Below are 11217 nucleotides of genomic sequence, written 5' to 3' on the forward strand. Positions count from 1 at the left end.
TAACCGGATTGTTTTGGAAGACTCTAATATCTTGCAGCCTGTGGGACTAACTGTATTTGAAAACTGGCTGTATTGGATTGACAGGCAACAGCAGATGATTGAGAAGATTGATATGACTGGTCGAGAAGGACGTACAAAGGTCCAAGCTCGTATTGCACAACTCAGTGACATCCATGCTGTGAAAGAGCTCAACATTCAGGAATACAGTAAGTGCAATCCCTGTTTGCAAGTGCAAACAGTGCCTGTGGGGCTCGAGGCAAGGAGTGGCCGCAGACAGGTGAGCCTGTTTTGCCTTGTCACTGATCAACATCAGTGCAGATCGAAGGGGCCAGAAGTTGGTATTGTTTTGTGTCTGTACATTGCCAGGGTGCAATTAAGTTTGTTTCCTTCGGGCAGTTGGCAATGGACTGGGAATTTATCACAAACCCAGCATCATGTTTTGTTGCTGATGACAACTTTATTGGTAGTCCTATACAGGCACCTGGCATTTGAGTGTCTGTAGGCACAGTGGAAACGTCCTGTTATCCCTAGTAGAGGATTTTCTGGATCGCGCTAGTGAGTCGCTATTAGGTGTTTACCCCATTTAGACAAGCACAGCTCTCAGGGCCTTTTACTAGCAGTAAATGTTTCAATGGACTGCCTGCCTTGAAGGCACAGTGAACAATTTTTGTTGGTGGCAATTTGTATTGAGAGTAAATGATAGAAGAGCAACATTGCATCGCACAAAGGAAGTGTGTATTAAATAACAATTTGTGTTGAACATGGCTGCACTTTTAAAAGTTTTCTGTTTACCAGGATATAGCCTTTCCCCACACACACACGCTTGAAATGATGGGAGCTGGATGGTTAAAGCAGTGGAGCTGCCGTCATCCTGGAGGAAATAGGCCTGGTTAATCGGCTGTGGTGCATGCCTTGGAGAAATATGTAGAAAAATGTCTGGGGATGTTTAATTAAAGCATCAGTGCAGACTACTACTAGTTTTGTTTGCTACTAATCTCAGTAAATCTGTCAGGAGTTCCAAGAGAAGTATGTTGTCCTTATTAAACATTAAAATGAAGACACATTTATCTAGAGCATGTTAATTTGAGTCTTGGAGACAGTGTGGAAGCTTCAGAATTCATAAATTATAAAAGTTTACTTTTTTAATGGTCTTTGATAGAGAAAATGAAGTATGGAATCCAAGGCATCTTTTTGTATTACTAATGCTACTATTTTTGCTGCAGAACTAATTCTACCTTGCCCAAGAAGCAAAACGTTTTGAGTACCATTTACTGTTTTAGTAGATCCCATGGCATCTTTCTTAGTGTTTCAGATCACGGACAGTTATCAGTGTGTGTGATAATTATTGATGTGTGTAAAGGGAAAAAATGCACACAACAAAATACAACTTTTTCAGAGTTGTTTTTAGTAGTGTTCTCCCCAGGGGGAAGGAAGTAACGAAGGGGGAGCCCCTGTGAGCCCAAAGAAATCACTGGAAGGTCGGAAAAGAGGTGATTTCTTGTCAGTACCTGTCTGTCTTATTTTTAAAATCATAGGACAACATCCTTGTTCTCAAGACAATGGTGGCTGCTCACACATTTGCATCGTGAAGGGCGACGGCACCACACGCTGCTCTTGCCCAGTCCACCTTGTTCTGCTGCAGGATGAGCTGTCCTGTGGAGGTAAGTCCTTCCCATGCTCTGTGTGACTGAGCTTTCAGCTTCTGGGTTGGGGGGTCCTTCATCTTCAGGGGTGGCTTCTGAGCAGAAAGAATGTGACAGTGCACCAGGTGCTGTTACATGCTTTTACACGCTTACCTCTTTGCCTCCCCCCAGCTAAATCTGCAAGTATTGAGAAGGAGTAAGAGAAGAGGAAAAATTCACTAGTTGACTGTTGAATAAGGATTTCTGTTCACTCTTTCTACTCAAGACCACTGAATTATTTCAACTTGATTTTTTAATTGTATGATTTTTATTACTTTTTTTCTATCACTCTGCGTGTTCTCCTTTTTCAAATAGTGGTAGATTCTCATGTTCTGGCATATTGCACCATGTCTGTGCCATTTTATTCTTCTCTGCTGTCCTCCTCAAACTCACCCTGTGTGTGTCTTTCTGAACTGCGGTCCCAGAAGGGCGAGTTGCCTCCTCCATGGTGATACGGCCACTGTAGCCTACGCCCTGGTGTCTCCAAGGGTGGGGTTGAAATGGGGGAGAGGAGAGGCACTTTGGTGCCTGGGTCTCTTTGTGCCACTGTACTGAATGGATTTATTGTGCCATCAAGGCGACGTGTGGTCTCACAATGGAACAAGAGCTAACATAATCCAGATATTTTCTCAGAGCAAGTTTAATACCAGGCCAAAAAGAGGGGGAGGAAAGGGGGATTAAAAAAAAGGAAGAAAATCCGCACTTACTTACTGCATGAGATTAACAGTTACTGTAGTAAATGTTAAATAACAGCTAACAGCTGTGTTGAGATAGTGGGACTTGACTAGATGGAGGAGTTTTTTGTCGTTTTAAGAGTTTTGACTGAACAGAGCTGTCGAGGGCACATAACTAGACATTGAGTCACTGTGCATCCATCTGCAGCTTATTACATCCTTTTAACATTTTCTATACAACGACTGTCAAACATTAAAAAGAAAGTGAGACGTAAGTTGTATATACAGTGGTGTTGCAGGAAAGGGGGAGCAGAAAAGTGTGTTGACTCTTAAATGAAGACTTTTGAAGACCTGCTATGAGAAAGGGTGTAAGAGGCTGAAGTGGGAAGGGAAGAAAATAATTGTGTTTGGCGTGTGCATGTTTCTCTGTTCTTGTTCTTTGTCTAATGAGCCTCCATCGATGTGAGCCTGCATCAGTCACATGGGGCTTAAGATCTGCACAAATGGCTCTGGAAGCAGTGGGAGTGGAAGTTACCTTATGACATGGCACATTTATCAGCTGCTTGATAAATGAAAGCAGCTGAGCTCTTCTTGTCCTTACCTGTCCTGATCTGCTGTTTGTTCACCTGGATTTTTAATTTTTGTTTGTTTGCTTGATTTTTAAAGAACCACCAACATGCTCCCCTCAGCAGTTCACCTGTTTCACAGGTGAGATTGACTGCATCCCGGTGGCCTGGCGCTGTGATGGTTTCACTGAATGTGAAGACCACAGTGACGAAAAGAACTGCCCGGTGTGCTCAGACACCCAATTCCAGTGTGAAAGTGGACAGTGCATAGACAGTGCCCTCCGGTGCAATGGAGAAGCAAATTGCCAGGACAACTCCGATGAGAAAAACTGTGAAGGTACAGAGGATCTTTCGGAATGTGATGAAAATAAAGCTGTCGTGGGGACACTATGAGAGATATCAAATTTATTGCTGAGTAGGGTTTGGAAGGATCCAAGGTTCTGCTAGCTTTTAAACTGATCTATTGAGTGGGAAATTATTTCACAACTCCATACTTTTGTTTCTCCACCTGTGAGATAGAAATAACACTGATCTCCTGCACAGTGATTTAAGCTCTGCTTGTGAAAAGTACTATTAAAAAGATGATACATTTTTAAGCTCTAAAAACCTGGTAACTGGGAGTGAATTACAAAACGGAGCAAATCCTTGTCATAGTTTTTTGTGTACTTTGTACCGAGTAAAGAACTTGCGATTGTTTATTTTTACAATACCTGAATAAAAAGAAGTTAAGCTTTTGTGAGTAAGTGGGAGTGAGAGACAGATGACATTTCTGGAGACCGCTTCTTCCTATAGAGCATGGCAAAAGAGGGTATTTAAGCCATCGTTACAGAGGGAAGTGCTATTGCCAATACAACGAGAATTAGGTTACTTTAATTTCGGAAAGGACAGGTTATGCTGGTGGAATCTGAACTACCCCACCACTATACAAGTGAAACATGAGCCAACTCACCCTTTCCACACTGCGCAAACAGTGTAGGGACAACTTGTAAGCTTGAAAGGATGCTTCTTCTCTATATCCTTTCAGTACATTTTCCTTCTTTTAAGAGACTGTCTAAGGGTCTTTGAATCAAGGCTGAATTTATTTCCAAAAGATGTATTCCATCTCAAACAAAACCACACAGACTGATGCAGAAATTCCCATGTGATGAAAGGTGATTCAGATGAGATGCTGACATCTGAAAATAGGTTGTGCAAGTTAGCTTCTCAGTTGCCATCCGGTGATTGGAGATATCAGACCAGGGGCTGCTGATGACTTTCAAAGCGGCCCTGTTATTCAGAGTATTCAAGTTTATTACAGATCAGAAAAGCCTTTAGTTTAACTTCTTAATTCAACTGAAGTCAGAAACAATTTCTGGATTTATGAGTAAAAGGGGGCAAAAATATGTGTAAACAACAGCAGCCAGCACCTTGCCTGCACTACCTTTTTTCCCAAAGTGGTAGTTTATTTTTTTGAGTATACTGGCAAAGCTCCAGTTTTATCTTCTGTCTTTCATTTCAGTTTAAAAACATAATGTCAAGTGAAATATATTGTCCCATGACCAAGGAGTTTTCTGGCTTACAGTAAGAGCATGAGGGCATTGAGAAACCACATTTCTCTTTCTTAACCAATTTTATCATCATGGTTTGCCAGATTTATTTTTAATAACTTAATTCTTCTCTCTTATATTACAGTAAATGCTTAGAGTTGGGGATTCTTGTAGTAATTTTGCAATAACCATGTCCTGGGATAAGTGCCTGTGTTCTCAGTGGCCTTCTGCTTCTGAGTTATTTTAGTCAAGGTAACTTTATCTTGTAGTGTGCTTATTGTAAACAGGCAGTAAGGACCAGGTACCCACTGTGCAATATCCTTTACAGAACACTGAATCACTTCTTCTGCATGGTTGGCATGAGGGATTGTGTGTGTCACGGGCTACTTCAAGAAATGAAGCTAGCAGCAGGCTAAGCTCCCCCAAGATGCTCCTGATTGTATGCTTTGGTGTCTTTTTTTCTTAATCATTTTAAAGAGTAGAAGTCTTTGATACTGACTCTTGGTGTGTGTGGGGGTTCTCTTTCCAGTGCTTTGTTTAACCGATCAGTTCCGCTGTGCCAGTGGGCAGTGCATCGGGAAAAGCAAGAAATGTGATCACAACCTGGACTGCAGCGACAGCTCAGATGAGCAAGGATGCTGTAAGTGTAAAACTTGAGACTAGAGACTTGATTGCAGCATCCAAAATTTCTTTCTTACCTTCTCTATGAGTTAGATTTTATTCTGCCAGACTGAATTAATTGTTCCCAAAATGAATGCTCCTGTTCATAACTGCTGTCATGCAATTAACGCACAACGTGGTGGAATAGGAATAACAAAAATAACTAGTATTCTGAACGAGTAGTTCTGAGGCAGAGCAGGCTAGTAATTTTTCCACTTATCTTTTTAAACCTTTAAAAGAAATAAAAGGTTTGTTTTACTATAATCTGTTAGTATGATGAGTTGGTGCAGTGTTTAAAAAAAAATTTCTAGCAGCATGAGGCTTTTATATATAACTGCTCTGCTTCATGGTTTTCTCATCCAGAGAATTAATAGCAGGTGCTTTTAGAATCAGAGGAGCACTCTGTTTACAGAGTAAACCCTCTAAAATTTCCTTTGTATCTTGAAAAGATGTAATTCTGAGCTTGATTTATGATTTGTAACGTGGTATCCCCTACCTTGAAATCTCCAGGGCTCTGCAAGAAAACCACTGCCTTTAAAATTCCAACTTGAAAGTTCATTTTCACTGTTGGTGCTATGAAAGAAATTGTAAATAGGGACATCTCTTCTTGTGTTAGAGATCCGTGGATCACAGTTGACACATGCATAACTTGAAAATACACAGCCAGAGTTGGACCCTTGATCTTAAGAAGGAGTAATAGGAGTCATGCTACCAAGTTATTAGTGACATTATCACAGACATGTATAGTAATCTTTATTATAGTTCATATATTTTCTGGTTTTGTAACAGGGGATGGAAAATTAGCCCACCCAGAGTAAGACTGCAGTTGTCACTGTCCCTCTTCCAGTATGATCAGAAGTCTGTTTACTTATCTCTGTAGACTGTGACAAGCTGGTTAAAGTGTGGGTTTGGTGTTCAGGGAGAAGAAAATGTGTTGAGGAAAAGACTTTCAGTAATGGGTAAGATGTAAAACACTGACTAGAACAGGAAAATACTTTAAAGTCTGCTTTTCTTGTCAAATTCATGAAGCACAGGCAGGGGGTTGTCAGTTATTCCCAGAAACGTCATTGCTTAGAATGTATTGTAGGAAAAGCCACTCATTTTGACTGTTGAATAATCATTTCAGATCCAGATTCTTCACAAGGCTGGCACCTCTAAAGCTGATGCTCAGCTATATCTGTAACCGTCAGTGTGGGTCAGATGTGGTGTAGGTTAGGTAGTTTAATAAATAGCAGCAAACCCAAAATTCATCGTTGGTACATCACCTCTACTGTTCAGTGTAAGCGAATGTTACACACTTGAGAAAAGGGAGTGCCAATCTGTTATATTGAGTGATAACCTAGGTGCTTATGTGATAAGGTGCAACATGAAAAGTAGTTGTTATCGTCTTTAATGACAAGAAGAAGCATAACTGGAGTCCCCAGCACAGTGCCATCCGGAGTCATGGCTGCAGGTCTTGTTCATCCAGTTCAAAGGACAGCCCTGCCTGTCAGCATGAAGCAAGATCAGGACCTGGTTCATAAACCCCCCTGCATATGCATGTACTGTTCATTTCCTGGCATTTGTATTCAAAAACCTCTCTGCATGTGTGGAGGTCATATTGTGCACAGGTCACCCTTTTGGACACTCAGTGTCTTTAAACAGACCTGTCCCAGTACCTGATTGTTCCTCCCATATATTAATTTGAAAGCTGTTGTCTGCCTACAGAAGAGGAGGCTTTTATTTTTCCTGTGTGGAAGGATGTCAGGAAAACTGATGTTGGTACATGAAGCTGTTGGATTAACTTACACAGCCTGATTTTCCTTTTTCCTTTTAGACACAACGGAGGAGCCTGCGCCACAGCCCAACAACACAATAGGCTCCATCATTGGTGTGATCCTTACAGTTTTTGTCGTTGGAGCAATGTACTTCATCTGCCAGAGGGTGCTGTGCCCACGCATGAAGGGAGATGGGGAAACAATGACCAATGATTACGTGGTGCACGGACCAGCCTCTGTACCTCTTGGTTATGTGCCTCACCCAAGCTCTTTGTCAGGGTCTCTTCCTGGTGAGTAAATGGTGTGATCCTTGTCCTGCTCTTTGGCACCTCATAGTTGTTGCTGAGGATGCTGTGCACATATGCACAGGAGATGTCCGTTCCAGATGCATAATTCTTGGAAGCTCTTGGAAGCCAGGACTGTTAAGGCCTGTCACCATCCTTCTTTATAATAATGAGCTGCTATTTTACCTATGCTATTCACAAGCGTTTAGATACTTAGCAGAACCGTAAGCTCAAATAGATACGCATACTGTGGGAGTTCTCTTCTTTTGCTACTAAAGCAGCCTCTTTTTGGACTATTCTAGCATCAGCAAGGTGTCATGACAGTACAGGGTAAAGTTACAGAGTTATGTTCATGGGACTTTAAACATCATGTAATTATTCTTGTTAGATTTGTAGACTGGGTTTGTATGCTTGTGAAACTTCTTGTAAAGTCTGTAATGACCAGCAATTAACTGTGGTCCCAGCTTATTTCATTTGATGATGAAGTTTCCAACACCAATCCAAGTGCATGATGCTACTGCTCTTTAAAAAGTAAAACTTAACCGCAATGTTGCACTTCATCTATATGTATTGCTTCTGTATATATTGATTAAATATGTACTGTAACTTGTGGCTTTGGATCCAGCAGGTTCCAGTCAGAACACAGAGGTTCTGTGAGGCTGTTACAGGGTTAAAATAATGCACCACATTTCTTTGCTTTCTGTAATAACCTGCTTTCATAAGGAGAGTCTTTGAGCAGAATTTTCACCATTATTTCGAGCACAGTGGCATACCTCTCCATTTCCCGCTTGGAGACTCTGCCACTGTGCTTCAGTCCAGTAGCGAAAGCTCACTTAACAGTGTGGAAATGAAAGAACACAAACCCTCTCTGCTCTTGCACAAATTTCAGTTGCTCAGTTGAGGTGGTCAGAGTCAGTTTCATGTTTTATTCTGAGGCTTAGAAATAGTGCCTGAATGCCTGTTCTCTCAAGTCTTTTCCAGCCGTTCAAGTGAAAGAAATCTGTTTCTCTTCACACAGCTCTAGTATAGCCCAGTGCCAAGTCCTGCAGTTGAGTAGCTGATACACAAACCCAACATGTTTATTCCCTGACGGTCTTCGTTCCAGCTGTCGATCAAGGAGCACTGAATTTGCTCCTAATACCAAGAAGATTAATTTTGGTTTTAGGAGTTGTGCTTATACTGCTGTTATCCTCTAGATTTTTTTTTTAAGCTTTCTTTTCTCTGTTTGCTTCAAAGAATCGAATATTGACATACATCTTTGTTCTTCTTTAGGGATGTCTCGAGGTAAATCCGTGATCAGCTCCCTCAGCATTATGGGAGGGAGCAGCGGGCCACCCTATGACAGGGCCCATGTCACTGGAGCCTCTTCCAGTAGTTCTTCAAGTACCAAAGGCACTTACTTTCCTCCAGTAAGTCATTCTGTTATTCATAGACCTTTAATAACTTTCAGGGAAGTGCCACTGTCTTTCTGAGGATAATTAATTGACAGGTGAATGTTTTGTTTTAGATTTCTAGCCTAATAAACTTGTTTAAATATGGAGTAAGTGATTTTGAAAGGGAGAGGAGATTGTCTTCTTCGAAAACGGTATAGGAATTTTCTATTAATTTTAAAAAGTTGTGAGAGAGCTGAGTGCCAGAAAAAGATCGTAGATTGAATGTCAGGAGAGATGAAAAAATCCCTATGAATGTTGAACAGCTCTGGCAGAGCGATCTCCTTTCATTATACTTTGCCATGTGCCTCTGGAGGTAAGGCTATGGTTGATTCTGTATAGACCTTTCAAGGAATTAAAATTAAGTTTTGTGTCATATGTCTTGCAAGTGGCAGATAAATAAACAAACAAGTGTCTTGCAACTCCATAGCATTCCTCTAGTCACAAATGGGTAGTGTGCTGTGCTCGATGCTATATAAAAGTTGGTACCAGCCCTAGAGGGCTCCCTGTCTCTTTACTTCTAGCATAAGTGGTTGTTGTTTTAGCTATTTTTATATGAAGCCCACCAAGCCACTATTGAGTGTTAGTTACATGCTTGGTCAGTGCAGGCTGAAATCTTCAACTGTCTGTTTTCAGTTCTGAGAATCAACCAACCACCTTTATATATATATATATAAACATATATATATATTATACCTTTAAATTAATCAAAATACTGTTTGTGCAGTAAGAGCATGCCTGTATAGGGAAGAAATGCTTGCCTTGGACAGCATGCTGCAAATATTATAAACAGCATAATACTTGGGGACTACAGCTAACAGGAGCAGACATCTGCCAGTTTGCCTCGGGCGGTGGTATCCCTAGTGACAATCTAGTATTGAACAGCTAGCTTCAACTTTACTTTTTGGCACTGGGTATGTCAAAATAGCAACAGCAGTTAGCGTGTTTTGAGAAGAGCTTAGGAATAACTTCAGTAGGAATAGTAACAAATGACATTTCCAGTGTCTGTTAAAGAACTGGGGAATAAACAGAAGAAAAATCTTGTTTGTTGGGAAGGGGTATGCAGGCAGTTCTTACCTTAAGGTTCCTATTAAACAGTACTAAAAAGAAATTTATAAACTGATGTTTTCTTGATTCTCCTTTTTTTTTTTTTTTAAACTGTGGCTTTTTTCTTTTTTTTCCCCTTAGATTTTGAACCCACCACCATCACCAGCTACTGAACGTTCACATTATACCATGGAATTCGGTTATTCTTCAAACAGCCCATCCACTCATAGATCCTACAGGTAATTATTATTACAATAGCTTCCGTCAGGATCAAAGCAGTTAGTGTGGAAAATGCAGAATAAAGACAACCTCTGTTCCGTAAGAATTGCAATCAAAGGCCCTAATTCTGCAAGCACTAAACCAGGTGCTTGAATGGGTTCACATGTATCGTGTCACTGAAGCATGCCTTTAAGTGCAGCACTGTTTGAGGTAAATCGTACAGTAAGTGGGTTAGTGGTACACCTCTCGGGTATATTGCTTTAGGGGGAATGACAACACTAATCACAAAATTAGCTAAATGCCAAAAGAAACCTGGTACCATGATAACATTGAGCCAAAAATACTTACCCTGGAATGAACCCTGCCTTGTTTTAGGCTTCTGTTGTAAATAATTTGTTATGTAATTATGAGAAATGATAGGCAAACACCATACAGAGGAAAGTTGGCAATATGAAGGCGAGTAGGTCAGAAGTAATGTTAACGTTATGGCCTAGATAAAGCACAGAAATTCTGATTTGACATATTAAGGGTTAATATCTGAAAAAGGCTGCTAACCTTTTGCTTATTTTCTCTGAGTAATATTTATGGGCATACAAGCTTTATCTCTGTTTACTTGAATGTATCTTTCTCACCTTCCCTGTAAGATGCTATTTAGAGTTCATTATCGTTTTATAACTAGTTACCAAAAATAAAGAAAGAGACACCTACCACCCAAGGGTGTACAGGTTCTCCTCCCAAATCACTAGTAGATCTGGTCAAAGAGAAGAGAGCACTGTGTTTGTCTATTGAAAGAAATGCCTCCCTAACACAGAGCCTTTGGGGGCTTTTGGATAATGAGGTCTCTGGGGCTGAAAAGACATCTCTTCTCTATTAACAGAAAATATGGCCTCTGTTGTGCAGAAGGTCAGAGCTGATGTTTATAATGGTCCCTTGCAGCCATATGAAAAATATTCTTAAATTATGAGTAATTTTTTAATGAAATAAACCCAAATTTTGGTACCAGCATGAATCATGCTGGTCACTGATTAGCTGATGTGACTTTTAGTGTTAAAAATGGTATTAGGGATGTAGTGTAGGGTTGAATGTTTTCCGAATGCTTCCCCACCCAAAAATAAACCCTGGCCTTGCTGCTTCTGATCCTCCTGTCTTTACTAATGTTCTGACTTGAATAGAGGAGCTGCATTCGCACCCGCCTCCGACGACTGATTTTGATGCTGGCAGTTGTAGGTACCACCCACCTCCCTTTCTAATTTGTTTTCTTTAAACTATCTTGGGATCATTTTAAAAGATCTTTTGTGGTAGCAGCGTTTGGGAATTCCATCCCAGTTACTGCTCTGGCAGGTGATTCTCCTGACTGCTATGAATGTGCCAG

General features: G+C 40.7%; 1 protein-coding gene across 5 annotated transcripts in view; it reads left to right on the forward strand.

The window, feature by feature from the left end:
• The window catches only part of LRP6 (low density lipoprotein receptor-related protein 6), a 118129-nt gene that overhangs the window by 105036 nt on the left and 1876 nt on the right, over positions 1 to 11217 (forward strand). For 2 of the 5 annotated variants that reach the window (XM_009321014.1, XM_009321015.1), the window contains exons 15-21: positions 1 to 206; positions 1536 to 1661; positions 3023 to 3259; positions 4978 to 5088; positions 6925 to 7155; positions 8422 to 8558; positions 9768 to 9865. In XM_009321014.1, the coding sequence (XP_009319289.1) occupies positions 1 to 206; positions 1536 to 1661; positions 3023 to 3259; positions 4978 to 5088; positions 6925 to 7155; positions 8422 to 8558; positions 9768 to 9865 (1146 nt within the window). Of the gene's footprint in view, positions 207 to 1535; positions 1662 to 3022; positions 3260 to 4977; positions 5095 to 5912; positions 5923 to 6752; positions 6763 to 6924; positions 7156 to 8421; positions 8559 to 9767; positions 9866 to 11217 lie in introns of all 5 variants that reach the window. The other 3 variants (XM_009321018.1, XM_009321017.1, XM_009321016.1) reach the window with 3 other exon arrangements.

The sequence above is a fragment of the Pygoscelis adeliae genome, unplaced genomic scaffold, assembly GCF_000699105.1.
Source record: "Pygoscelis adeliae isolate BGI_AS28 unplaced genomic scaffold, ASM69910v1 Scaffold443, whole genome shotgun sequence".
Lineage (NCBI taxonomy): Eukaryota > Metazoa > Chordata > Aves > Sphenisciformes > Spheniscidae > Pygoscelis > Pygoscelis adeliae.